Source organism: Haliaeetus leucocephalus, unplaced genomic scaffold (assembly GCF_000737465.1).
Source record: "Haliaeetus leucocephalus isolate CR32 unplaced genomic scaffold, Haliaeetus_leucocephalus-4.0 Scaffold897, whole genome shotgun sequence".
In the NCBI taxonomy this organism is placed as follows: domain Eukaryota; kingdom Metazoa; phylum Chordata; class Aves; order Accipitriformes; family Accipitridae; genus Haliaeetus; species Haliaeetus leucocephalus.
In genome coordinates, this window is record NW_010973333.1 from 4,670,833 (window position 1) to 4,685,250 (window position 14,418).

Consider the following 14,418-nt stretch of genomic DNA (forward strand, 5'->3'; position numbering starts at 1 on the left):
CTCACCCATCAGCATCAAGAGGGGAATTGTATTCCTTCCACTGTGGATAAGTGTTCACAGACTATGGACTCTGGAGGAATACACTGCCGCAAGCAGACATCTGCCTCATTGGGAATTACTTTAATCAAACAGGAATGGAACATATTTACTTATTTACCAGAGGACAGTATAGCCACTGAAGCAAAAAGTAAACGCTCTCAAATATTCCCTGCATATGCTCCTCTCGCAACACTCTCTCTTGATTTTTTACCTCATTATCATCTTTTTAAATATGTACGGCAAAACAAAGAACAAAAAATTGGTTAAAAGTTCAAATTAGCTGGGGAAGAGAAAAAAAAGACAACTCATACTTGAACAAGAAAACAAGCTCCCCCATCTCTATGGCAACCTTTCCTAGAAGTTTATCAATTTTTCCTTCTTGACTTTTAACACTGTATCTGAAAAAAAAAATGACTAATTTTTTTCATTTTTAGCTTCTTGAAATGAAACTGCATGTCATCACTTTTCAGTCTCTAGGAATTAGCTATTTTCTCACAGCACACTTCAACAATATTACACAGTTACTAGCAAACAGTTCTGAAACATCGAACATTACACCAGGAAAATCAGAACTGTTTATCAAACTCAGAAACATCTTTTGATATCACTTCATCCACAGGGATTTAAAATATACTAGATAATACGCCAGAACATACACAGTACAGACCACCCCTATACTGGGAAGGGGGAATCTAAGTGGCACTTACCGTATTTAACATAAAATGTCTCCTTTCTAAATACTTGAAATACAAAATCATAAATTTAGCATGAAGTAACCTCTAAACTTACAGAAGTTAAAATCCTCTTTGCTGTCTCTGTCATTGCCTGCTCCAACGGTTTCCAAAGGTGGAAAGCATAACGACCTGAAAAAGAATGAAGTTAAATGACATTATAACCACCATTTACTAAAATGGGAAAAAAAAAAAAAAAGTCTCCAACTTATGTCCATCAGCTTACAGCAGAAAGATTTTTTTTTTTTTAATCAAATCAAAATCCTTCCTTGTTAATCTTTTTGTCTCATTTATTTGCTGTACAGCACCGTTGCACTTTACTCTTTTCAAAGAGTTTTCAGATCCTGCTGTTTTTGGATCCTGCCCAGCCAAAGTCCCACGGTAAACTTGCTATGGTTTACATTTTTCAATCTTTGTACTATTGGGAGAAGGAGGGGAAGAAGTTTAGCATACTTCATCTAAAAACCTAGTCATGGACTGCAAAGATCCATTGTGTTTGCTTACAAAAGAAATAGATTTAAATGCATTTCACTATGATGAATGAAGATATCTGCCTTGTGAACTTTAAGAAAAAGGGCAGTATGAAACATTAGCTTTGGATATACATTATTTATTAAATACTGTTCGAAGGTTATATCTTCAAAAAGAGAAACCTATGTACTACACTTTCTTGCTGTGATGCTGTATGCTTAATCACACATTTTGTAAGTACTGCATTTTTTATTTTGTTACACAGAGAGGATCTTCTGGGATTCAGAGCCGTTCAACTCCCCACCAGCAGTGAACGTCTACAGCTAGGAAAGGCTAGAGGGAACTCTATTAGACTGCGTTCTCGGAAGTACAAAGCAGGTCTATCAACTTCAGAATCAAGATCCGTGCCATGTTAATGGAGGATTTTCCCTGTAAGTCCCCTCCCCCCAATTACTGTCTTGATTAACTATTCATTAGCAATGTAACTGACTATTATACACAATGGAAAAACTTTTTATGAAATGGGGCTTTGCTTCATTCAAATAGCATCTTGCTTTCATTCTTAAAATACGCGATGTGTCCATAGGTTTAGTCATCTAAGCCTGTGCCTATGTTAACACAGAAGTTAAAAGCACTGTTAAGAGTATTGCTGCTGAAATGCTGTGATGTACAAATATATTACCTCACCTTCTTCTTAATGTTTTCTGTTACCACTTCTTTGCAAGCTGCCATTAATTCTGCAGCTCAACCAGCAGAAGAAATTCTAAGAGCATTCCTCTTCTGCTTCCATACAAACACATAGATAAACCAACTGCTTAATGGTGCACATAATCAAAGATCTTGTCTTTCCTTCCCCTAATCAAAAAACCAACACAGCTGTACCCAGCAAACACCTGCTGAAGTTTGGCGCAACTTGTTCATCTATTGCCTCTATTCTTGGTGTATGCACTTGCACATAGCTGACCATGCTTTTATATGCTGAAAATAATGGAAATTGATTTGTGTATTTCCAAACCAGAATAGACCAGAATTATCCAGTGTGAGTAACCAAGAGTATAAATCATGTTATGCCCATGCTCTGTGTTCAGACTAGAAGTTATTTTTTAGAAGAACACACAGTCCAGATACAAAGAGTTCAGGTAACAAACAATGTACTGTGGGAACAGTTCAGTATGATAAATTACTGTAGCCACTAAAACCTTCTATTTTTCTGTTTGAATTTGTCAAGCATCACCTTCACATCACAAGATCCTGCTGCACTCTTCTGTACTGAGCAGCCTCCACCTTGAAATATGCTATGAAATAAACAAAGTAAACTTTTCACATTACATTTTGCAGACAAAAAGCAGATGGAACCTTTTAGCTGCTGCACATAAAATTAGTTTCTGCAGCTGTGGCTTTTCAAAAAGAATTTTGGAAAATCTGTCAAGGATTTTGAAGGGAAACGAACTATAACTGGACACAATTCTCCATAGCACTCTCAAGTGACCTTTCCACTTTCCACTATTTATAGTCATAAAAACTTCATTAAGCCTTTTGGAAACAGCAGCTTTCAAGTGACAGTTCCACACTTAGCAGGTAATTTAGCTTACCTGCAAATGCAACAGTTGCAACACCAAGTCCAACCGCTATCATAGTTCTGGCCTAAAGCAGAAAAACAGGAATCAGAATAAAGTGCAGATCTAATTTGAAATATACGCACATTTTACTTTAACAGCAAGTATTTCTGATGTCTGACATGCACATTTCATATATAATTTACAAGAAACATAAAGGTAAGTTCTGTGTTCCACAGGCTACGTTAGATTTTATAGTTCAGTCCCATTAATCCATGCCAACGCATCAGGATTAACTCAGAACTACCCAGTAGCAAATCATCAGACAAACACTGACAAAGCAGCTCACAGTATGTAATGATAAGAGCACAAGGCAGACAACTATTCAGGATGACTTGAAATTATTTGTGTAGACTAGTTCAACACAGTACATAACAGAAAGTATCGGTTTATTACAAAAACATGAAGAGCTAAAAAAAAAATATTGTTTTGCAAAGTCCTTCACTGGGAAATCTCATTGTGACATTACTTGAAAATGGTACTTGAGTATTAACTTAAAGACTACGTCCACAAATGTACATTAGTGTCTTCCACCTTTGATGCTTTGACTCACAGAAGCCCCAATAAAGACATGAAGCCCAGTAACCTCTTTTCACTACTTAGTGTCAATCACTGGCTCGACTATCTTATAGCACAAATACCGTAAATAGGCAGACTTCTGGCAGATTTCAGACAGCATTCATTATCAGCTAAAATTCGCTTTAAGTCGAAGTGGGCTCTTGGAACCAAACCCACAAAAAAGACTTGAATATTTGATTTAGACAATAACTCCCACCTTATACTAACTCAAAACCCCCAGACTAGGTATACATATTTTCCTACGCAGTGTTTGAAGAAAGTCAGACATCTCAAGAAGGATAATAAGAAGTATCTCCGTGTTGAACAAGAAGCTGCTGAAAGACACGTAATAAACCTTAAAGAAGGGACTGACTTCTCACACGTTTGCAGAATTCAAGAAGGGTAATGAGCATTGCACGTGTTGGGGACATCTCTCCATTTCTGAAAAGCCTACATGTAATCTCTGAAACAAATGAAATAAAGTCATCTGTGGCACCACCTGCCTTATCATATGATAGTTCAATAATGCCCTCAACTTTCCCCCAGGAAACATGAGAAATCAGATTAGGCCTGTTTAGCTTGAATTCAAAACATAATGACAGTGAAAACGCTTTTATCACCAGACTGTCTCTTTATATGTATGACTGACTTCTGCATCTATCCAATAACCGGTTTATACATTTTCTACCAACAAGCCTGACAGCAGGACTTAAAGCCCAAATTTCAATTTGAGTGCCCTAATAACTGGATTTGGAGCCAAGTTGCCTTTGCTATTAAGATTCCTGGGGCTAAAATTCTGTCTTTGATTGTACCCAATCTCATTTCTAGACAGAGAGGGAGTAGGGGAAGAGTTAGGAAATACCGGTTTTAAAGCCTTCTAGAGCTAGCTTAGTAGGGGCTAGGATGGAGGTCAACACCCTTCCCAGCAAACGGGCAGCTGTGCAAGACGTAGGCACTGCCATCACGCCCAGTGGCTCCTATGGCTTCGGCTCTGAAGGCAAGTGGCTGTGATCGCTGCCTCTAGTATTGAGCTCAGTACGGAAAAAGCGGTAGCCTGCTCTGAGCTCATCTAGAAGAAGCTGTATTCCTATCTAGCTTTTGGACCCTATGCATTTTAACTAAGTACCTACCTCCCACCTACTCAAATGGGGCTATTCCAGCTGTTTGCATAACATAATACTGCAATTGCCCAGAGGTTTATAGTAGAACAAAAGAGACTCACTAAACACACTGAAAGCGGAGCTCCAAAGTTAAGACTGGGGGAGTTTTGGCCTTAAAAATCTGCCTGTCTATCCCATTTTAGTAACCTAACTCTTCCATTTCAGTGTAGTCTTCAGTCTCGATATTAGCATTCATTTCTGAATGTAAAAATAACGTAGTAGTTTTATGTCTGTTGTTCCTTTCAGTTCCACAAAATTTCCCCTCATCTTTAGACCATGAAAAAATGTAAGTGCGTTACCTTAAATGGTAGAAGATATAAAATAGTGAAGCATACAGTTCATCTCCTCACTAAACTAAAACTCTTTTCATTTCTTCTCACAAATCGTTTTTCCCAGGCTCTCAATATTCAAACCTTCTAAAAGATTCCTCCAGTTCCTCTGTTTAGACACTAACCAGAAACAGCCACAACATTTCTGAAAATATCATAACCCTACAGAAATTCTGTATTATTCTGTTCTGTGGTTTGTGACTATGAATTTATATTCAAGAGACTTTACTTGACTTGTTCAGAGTGACAGCGAGAATCTTTTACTAAGTAAATTAAGAGCTCAACAATGGGTGAAATACATCACTGGCAAAAAAAATAAAATTTAGTAGCTTGTGCTTATCTAAATAAGTTATACTTGCTTTGCCACCAAAAAGGTGGTTTAGGTCCACAGTTTACAACAAGGCATTAGCAGCAGACACCTCATCACAGGTAAGGCCAAGCACAGAGACCAGGCTAATAAATAATACCTGGACTCTTGTCAGTTCAGTGCAGAAATAGCTTAAGTGTTTTTGCACAGTAGTCTGGGAACACAATGTAGAGACCCCTGAGGCCTCTGATATAGTCATCCCTGTCCACTGGGATGCATTATTTCAATCTCAGTGGAAAGCACTAGCAGTTAGTGGAAAGCTAGTGCTGCCTGGAAAAGAGCAGGTAAAAAAGAAGCATGGCAGCAGCTATAGAAAAGGAGCAGTACACAGGATTGACAGGAATATGAAGACAAGCCAGAAAATTAGGTAAAAGTGGTGGAAAGCTCAAGGCAGAGAGGCACGTTTTGAAGCGAGGTACAACCACCAGAAAAACTGACAAATACTGGTTTATGGAAACTCACCTTATTTGCGTTATGAGCAGGTTAGAGAAGAGTCACTTGCCACATAGTAGCAAAGAAGTGATAACTTGTCATACCAAAGCACCTTGAATGTTTATTATGGTGTGCATATATCCTAACTACACATATGCGATAAGAACTGAATTTGAATCAATGTAAGAAAGATGGCATGGTCTGTCTTTTACAGACACAGCCTCTCTCAAAAAAATCAGTGGCAATTTCAAGTACTAACCCGTAAGCCTCTTAAGTCCAGCCTGACTCAGTTTCCTTTTCCATGCTCACTTAACTCAGTCAATTATTTTGAAGAATAAGCCAAGGGTAGGCTGGTGCTTTGAAATGTAGAGTATAAAGTGCAAAGCTTTAATTAAATGCACTCCTTTCATGTCAATATTAAATGAAAGCAACTCACTATCGTTGTGGAAGGGATCAGTTAATTTACTGCATGCTAATACAACTACCGCCATGACCATTTTTGCCTCCCATTGCTTGAAAACGCATTTTATTTCAGATTCAAAAAAGGCTAAAAAAAATAAATACTTACTGACTTTCAATTATGACAGAATTGACCCTCTCCTTCTCCTCAAAAAAATACTGTTAAGAAATTTCTAAGATGTAGGTTTTAAATGAAAGCATTCTGTTAAGACCCAAGAGGGAAAAATAAAGAAATAAAAGATTAAAAAGTAACATCTGTCCCTTTCTTTATTCAATGAATCAGCTCCCAAAGGTTATTCATCAACCCCATGCTATTCTGCTGATCTCAGTATTTTAATTTTACTACATAGTTCAGTTTTCAGTAACAAATCCTCTCAGATACTGAAAACAATAAACCAAAGTTTTGCTAAATCTGCAAACCCTGATTTTTTAAAATTCTTTTCAGAAACATGTATAAGAAAACACACACATTAGAAAGGCAACTGCAAGACCTGACTTACCAAAGTGGCAAACAAAAGAAGATAAAGCTTATTAATCAACATGCAGTACATTTAGAGGTATACATCATATACTGTTAGCATACAGACATCTGCGGCCTAAGCCTTTAATAAGTAATTTTCCAGTAGCCTTAATTTTTTAGCAGAAGAAAGAGGAAAGAATGAGATACCCTTTCTGCAAATTTCTAATCCACAGTCTCTGCTAATTTAGCCATACTAAAAAAAAAATATAACAACTTGTGTAAGTCCTAGCATTGCAGCATTTCCTTCTATGAAGTAGAAAAAAGTTACACTTATAAATATAAAAAGAATTTCAAATGCATAAGTTTAAAATTTCAGTGCAACACTATTACATCTGACCACAGGCTACAAGAAGCACCTTTACAAATGTTAAAACATAACTGCCTGCATAGGATTTGGATTTTGTACACTGTTCTTCTAACACAATCAGTGAAAACACCCTTCTTGATCAAATGGAAAATATTTTGCTCTTTCCACAACTAGCTTTCAGACACATAGCAAGAACTCTACTGTCTTTTGCCTAGAAAGCTACAGTGTAATGGAATAAAAAGCACAGAGAAAATAATAATTTGTTCTGATGGGTTGGATAGCATTTTGTTATCAGTCAATGCTTAATCATGGATCAGTAAAATAGGAAGTATATACTTACACTGAAGTAAGTACACAAGTGTAAATTGCTTGCTTAACTGAAAACTTTGTTTTAGGAAGGTTTGGTTTGTTGTTTTCTAAGTGCTGTATGCCGCTAAGTTATACAAGGATATTAACCAAGCGTACAAAAGTATTTCTGAAACTACTTTTTCCCTTAAATAAAAATTCTTGACCTGAAAGAAATGATTGTTTGGTATGGAAGCTAGAAAAAGCCTTATGTTGCTCAGAAGAGTAGGTACTACAGCTTATTGGGAGACTGTTTCACAGCAAACCACCTAATTAACTCTATATGGAGCCAGATACATGTTGAAGTGGGATTATATTATAAACGATCTGCAACAGATTTGATTTCATAATCTAATGTTTTCCTTCTAGTCTTACCTTCCCATGAAATTTAATTTATTGTCCAACAGTGAATTAAAAATAATTTCAGCTAGATGCTGTGCTCCATACTCACCCAATTCTCATGTCAATGTGTCATTTATTTTACAACTACTTTGGCTTGTACATAAAACTATGCCTAAAGTTTCTGACAGTTTTTCATAGGAAATGGTACCTGAGCAACAGATTCACTAATAGAAGCATTACCATAAGTCATTCAAATCAATCTTCTTGAGTATGTACTAATTAACAAAGGCCTCTTGCAGGTATCTTTAAGAACAGACTATGCTTCTACATTGTTCTTCTGTCACTCTGAACTCCAAATGCTTTTGTAAAACAACTACAAGAATAAAAATGTCCCAGATCAAGCGACTACATCTAACATCCAGGACATCTCACAACCAAGATTCAAGGTAGGATATTAAACAGAGCTCTTTTCAGCCCAAGAGATAGATGCTGCTGTTAGACTTTGCTTCTCCTACTACTCTTCCCTTCCACTGTGGCAAGAAGGTCTTGTTAACCCTGTACATCAGGGGAACAGATGCACAGCACTACAGCTGATCTTGCTATTTCTCTATGGCAAAATTTCAGAATTTCGTTATATGCAACTTGACCTCCTTCTGAATTACTTAGCCAGGAACCCAATAAGTATGGGTACTGTCGCTTTTTCCACTATATATCTACAGAATACCATCTAGAGAAACTCTAAAATAGCTTCTACTGCCAACCATATGCTAAAAGTTTACAATGTACATATGTCTGAAAAATACTGCATTCTCCACTGAAAGGCCTGGCTAAAGAATAAATTTTGATAGAAAAATGCAGCAATCGAGAACCTAGTCCTCTAAAAACCTACCACTATCTCTGGACCTTAGTAAGAACCTGACAAAACAACTCACACCAACAAAGCAAGCCATACTAACCCCAGGCGTAATTTTTATCCCAGATAGGTAAGAACACTCAAAGACTCCACAAAATTCACTAGGAATTTCCCTGCTAGCATTCCACAGGGAGAACGCATGGACGTGACAATAACGAGTTTCAGAGTCAACTTCTTAAGATTACACAGCTTTCTGTTAAACACACAGAAAGACTCTCCTGGGGGGGGGGGAAGTCCTAGACTGTAGTAACAACGAATAAATAACTACGATTTAAAAACCTGTATATAAAAAAGAAAAGATACATTGTTGAGGCAACAACACGTACACAATGAAGTAAGGCAAACACATACTTAAAGCCATTTAAAAAACATGAAAACTTCACCGCCCAGTGCTGTAAGCAGTGCAATCCAAGTATTTTTCCCAATTCTCAGATCTTTTCCATAGAGAACGCACTGTCCCATGAACTAGCCTAAGCAACCAGGATGAGGGAATGGGGATATCGTTACAGCACCCTTGTCTTTAGAGGACGGGACAGCACAGGAAATTTTGGAGGCATCTTCCCTCTGCTCCACACCCACCTCAAACCCTCAGGGTGGGTGAAAACCTCACAGGTCTCCTCTCTTCATGGCAAGGGGACGAAATTTGAGGCCCTGTCTGGACGGAGGAGCGCAGGGCCTGAAGGGGAAGGGGGGGGGGGTCTGAAGCGCTGCCGGGGCTGCCCCACCGCACCTCCACCCGCGGCACCAGGCCCACGCAGGGCCTGAGGCGAGGGGACACAAACCTTCTCACCCCGACCTCCCCGCCCAGCCCCGGGGCGGGTGGAGAACGCCTGTCCCCCTCAGCCCCGACCCGCTGCCCCGCTGCTCACACACGTTACCCCTCACGGCCCCGGGGGGGGACACACACGGACGGACCCCTACCTGTTGCCTTCCCCTCTCCTCGTCCCCCCCACCAGCGCGCTCACCAGCCCTCGGTCCAGCTCGGCTTGTCCCTTGCCGGCGCCCGTAGGGACCCTGGCGTACTCGGCATAGCGCAGGCCCTCGGAGGAGGCCGCGGCTCCTTCCATGACGGAGGGATTAGGCGGGGAAGACGCTACAGGTCGGCCGGAGGGACAAACCACTTAGAAAGGCGGAGTCCTAAGCGCCTTCTCCTTGTCAATCTTCCGCCAGAGGGGCGGGGCCGACGCAGTTTTGGCGGGCTCGGCGGTGTGAGGGGTTGGGCGGGGTAATGGCGGGCGGCGGAGTCCCTCAGAGGCAGGGAGGGCGGTTTGCCCTGCTTTTATCCTCCTGACTGGTTTGAGGAGCAGGGAGGCGGGAGGTGGCTGCTTGTTCCAAATGCCAGGAGAGCCAAGGAAAAAAGGGGCGGCCGGGGCGGGGGGTGAAGGGGTGAGGGGTAATTATGCATAAAAAAAAATAGGGTAAGAAGAAGGAGAAAATACTTGGGAGAAGGGAAGGTCGCACAGAAATGTCTCATGTCCATCTTCAGAAGGAAGGTGGGATTTTGGAAGGGGGAAAACCTACGGAAAGGAGAAAGAAAAATTCGTTGGGGGGGGGAAGAGCAAAACCACTAACAATGGGGTTTAATGTTTATATTTTTGCACCTTAGTTGATGTCTGTATATGTTTCAGTATATGTCTGTTTTGATTTTGTGAAAATGCTGACAGGATCCTAGTTCCCCCTTCTGAAATTCTTCAAGTGATAGCTCATACGCAGAAGTTGTCAATCACCATTAGTCCTGTATCACAAAATGTAAAATGCTCAATCTCTTTTCAGTACAGCAGCATAACAGCTCTTTTTTTGCCCTTTTGCTGGTTTTCTTTGTCTCCTACCTGGTAGTACTGTTACTGGCAACGGAATTGAATTATCTGCAGATTGCTTAAGCAGTGTGACTCAACTAAAATAATTACTCTTCTTATCTCCTATTTCAAACAGTGGTTGTTCTTCTGAGGCATCATTCTGAGCACATACCATGGTTTTGTATATCTGATTGATACTCATCAATCCTATAATGCCAAAAGGCAACTGCTTTAATTCATCTCCAAATATCTTTTTAAAGTACAGTTGCTATTAACCATAAAGGTGAGCTGACCATATACAGGATTTCATTAATCTTGGACAGATATATAAATTCAACTTTCTACAGCACAGCAGTCATTGGAAGTTGTATGATGATCCATTTTGGAAGAAATACATTCCTTTTTACTTCTTCATTGAACATAGATAATCATATAGGATTAATTTTTTAAACCTTCAGTGGAATTGAATTTCTTGTAATCATAAAACCTATCTTAAAATCAATAAAAATGTCCCCAACTAATAATTTTTTGCTCCTTGATTTGCATAGAAGTAATGCAGAACAGCATGTCACTTATTACTTTTTTTGATTAGCCAACTCAGTTTAAGAAATAATAAATTGAAGGTATTGGAATTTAGGGGGTTTTTCCTTATTTTTCCTCTTCTGCATTTTATTCCAACTTGTTTAAAAAAATCTAGGTCTCTCCTGATGATGTAATTCTCTTTGTTAGAAGATAATCAACCATAAGAGAAGAAACACTGTATTTGTTTTGGGGAGAAAACTGAAATGGCAGGAAATAAAAAGAAGCCAAACATATAAGACTAGGAGAAAGTAAGAGGCAAATCTATGAAGTGAAAGATGGCAGAAAATAATACCTTTTTTTTCCAGCTTCTGCAACAATTACTCACATTGAAAAGTACCTACTCATAAAAGTAGCATCTTTGAGTCCAATGGGACAGTAAAGTGAATGAGAGTTACTCATTTTAGCCACCATATGTGTTTGGCCAGGCAACTGTAGGAAATACGCGTGGGTGGCTCTAAACAGGAATAGCTGCGTTGCTTTGAAAAACTTGACTCAGTGGACAAAAATCAGCCAAACATCAACAATAATGAATTTTAACAGTGCTTTGCAATTCTGGACCACCAAAACCTGAAGTAGTTCAGAAGAATTTCTCTAATATCCAGGTATACAATCATAATTTACAAAATCTACCTAAGTGGTACCACATAAAATCCATACGAAATCCAGGAGGGTGAGGAATCCCAAAGGTTTTGCTGGCTAATGGTCAACTTGTCCACCAGGAATTATTCGCTTCACCACTTTCCCTGGGATCGAGGTGAGGCTGAACAACCTGTATTTCCCCAGATCCTCCTCCTTGCACGTTCAGACAGTAGCTCTATATTCTTCCCGGGTCACCTGCCCCCGCTCCCACCTTTTGTACGCTTCTTTTTTATATTTGAGTTTAGTCAAGAGCAGCTTGTTCATTCATGCAGGCTTTCTGCCACTCTTGTTTGACTTCCTGCTGTCAGGATGGACTTAAGCTTTTAGGTAGGGAACTTTGAAAATCAAACAGCTCTCCTGGACTCCTCTTCAGTGCTATATCCCGTGGGATCCTTCCAAGCTGATCCCTGAGACCCCTGAACAGGTCCAAGTCTGCTCTCACTAAGTCCAGGGCTGTGATTCTGCTGTTTTGCCCTAATTCTACTGTCTCTTGGTCACTGCAGCCAAGTTCTTCCCCATTTGTAAGTATCAGATCCAGAAGAACATCTCCCTTTGTCAGCTCCTCAATCACCTTTGCAAGGAAGTTGTCAGTGCGCTCAGAAAACATCTTATGTCATTGTAAGGGTAGCAAAATTTGGCCTTTAGAGACACCAGGTCATACTATGGTCCATCCAAATACATCTAGGCAAGCTCTGAGATGGGAAATAGCACTCTGAATGTCTTCCTCATATCACCAGCTATGCTACTACTACTACTACTTTCTGGACAGTGAGACTCAGGAAGCATATAGCTTAAGCAGAGCAAACCAGATAATCAGCACAAGGAAAATACATCTTTTGCTAGGAGTGAAGGACCGTAGGTTGTTTCCCTTGGAAGTAAGGAGGGGAGGAATGAAAGCAGCTGGGTCTCTGGTTGTGGTTGTCTCCCGAAACTCCTCTCAGCATGGCACAGCTGTGTACTATACTATGCGCAGGATGGTGCTGGTAGAGACAATCTGTCCATTACTATTTTAATTTAATCCTAAAGACTGGTATGTTCCAGCATATTGTCACTATTAATGTGTAGCAATGTTGTCCATATTTGTTATGCCATTTAAGTTAATTGTCTGCATACTTTTCCTGTAAATGACTTTCCTAAACAGTCTGTGCTACAGTATTCCACGTTGCAGTCAGGATCAATGCTGGCAAGAATCTCTGTCAGGAATAAAGGAGAATCTAGAAACAGATACCAGATTAAAGCTTGTGAAATTGATAACGGGGCGGGGGGGGAGGCTTTTGGATTTACTCTTTACCACTGAGAATTTCCAAAGTACCTGTAAGTGTAGCACCTGACCAGTGACATTAGAATGGCAGGGACTAAAGTTTCATGCCAAAGATTAAAGTTTCTGAGGTCAGGAAGAGAAGAGAGTATAATTGAGAGTTATCAAGGAAATCATAAGGCGTATCATATAAAACTGGTAGAGTCAGTACTTGAGCCTTGCTGAATTGTCATGTGCATACAAATGAATAAAGGATAAATCTTCCCAGCCACTGCACCAGGATTAGAGGTTGGAAGAGTTCATTGCTCCTAAAAGCATTTGTATGTTTCTTTAATTACTGCAATATACTATAAAAGCAAAAAGAGGCATGAGCTGTGGACTTCTACTAATTTAAGTAACGTATTCTGAAACATTAAACAATACAGAATGTAATGTTCTTTCTAGATCCTATAATAGTAGTCTGTATGACACCTTTGGTTGACTAGGTACCACAGGGTAGTATATTATACGAAATCCTAAGCTGGAACTAATCATGGCCTTCAGGAATTACAAGAGTACAATTATTCCTTGAAGAAGATGGCAAAAGGCTCAGGTATCTTTTGTGAATAAGAGTGTTAAAATAATGTATGCACAAGTAAATCTCCTCTGCTTTAAAAACTGTTAAGAAGAAGATGTATTCAGGAATTTTACAAATACCCTTTTAATACTGTCAGACTTCTCAAGGACTTTTTCTTTCTGGTCACAATGCTGGAGCAATAGCTGTAAATTCTTCATTTCTGGTAGCATTTGTGTAGTTTACCAGTTAATTTTGCCTTTTCCAATAGATTTGTCGCAGGCATTTTTAATGGTATAAAACATTCATTTGTAGTTCTGATAGTTTTTATAGCATCAGACCTTTAAAATAGCCCTGCTTTATTATTTATTATTATTTATATAGCAATATAGGTATGCATAGCAATCTCCAGGCATAAGAATACTCCTAAAATGTAGCAATAATTTTCAGGCACTACTTCAGGACCTTAATATAGCAAGTTCTGGACATCAGGTCAATTATATTTTCAATCTCCACTTTGTTTTACTGAAGAAGTATTAGCTAAAGGAGAGGTGGACCTGCTCTAATGTGAAGGATACTGCAGGGAAGCAAGGGTCAATTTTCTTTTAGAGAGTGGAAGATGATAGCTTTTGACAGGTACCGTCAATTTCAGCTTTTTGCAATAAAATGGGAAGTGTGTGCAGCATTTTACATCTCCTAAATAGATTACCCAACACAGATACACACATGCACTTGTCAAAGCTAATGGCATTCTTTCTGCTGAGCCTCACAAACTCCAGTTCTAAATCTAAACAAGAATAAATCTTGGCCAAATGTTGACATTTTGCCCTCCTTCTGGGGCTACCTCTCCAGGGAGCAGAGAAATTTCTCTTCTCCAGCTTCCTGAGCTGTAACAATTAGTGCTATAAACCCTGCAGAACAGATTGTCCTCACAACAGAGCAATCTTGCTCTTAACGAAACATTTTCTGTGAAGTGCAACAAAATAAAAGTGATACTACAG

The 14,418-nt window shown here is 39.3% G+C and overlaps 1 protein-coding gene across 1 annotated transcript in view; it reads right to left on the reverse strand.

Annotated features, from left to right (window-relative positions):
• Positions 1–9,656, reverse strand: part of DNAJC15 (DnaJ (Hsp40) homolog, subfamily C, member 15) — a 31,544-nt gene extending 21,888 nt beyond the window's left edge. Inside the window, exons 1-3 of the mRNA XM_010583422.1 lie at positions 9,555–9,656; positions 2,834–2,885; positions 829–902 (exon numbers count right to left, since the gene is read on the reverse strand). Coding sequence (XP_010581724.1) covers positions 829–902; positions 2,834–2,885; positions 9,555–9,656 — 228 coding nt within the window. The remainder of the gene's footprint in view (positions 1–828; positions 903–2,833; positions 2,886–9,554) is intronic.
• Positions 9,657–14,418: the final 4,762 nt, after the last annotated feature.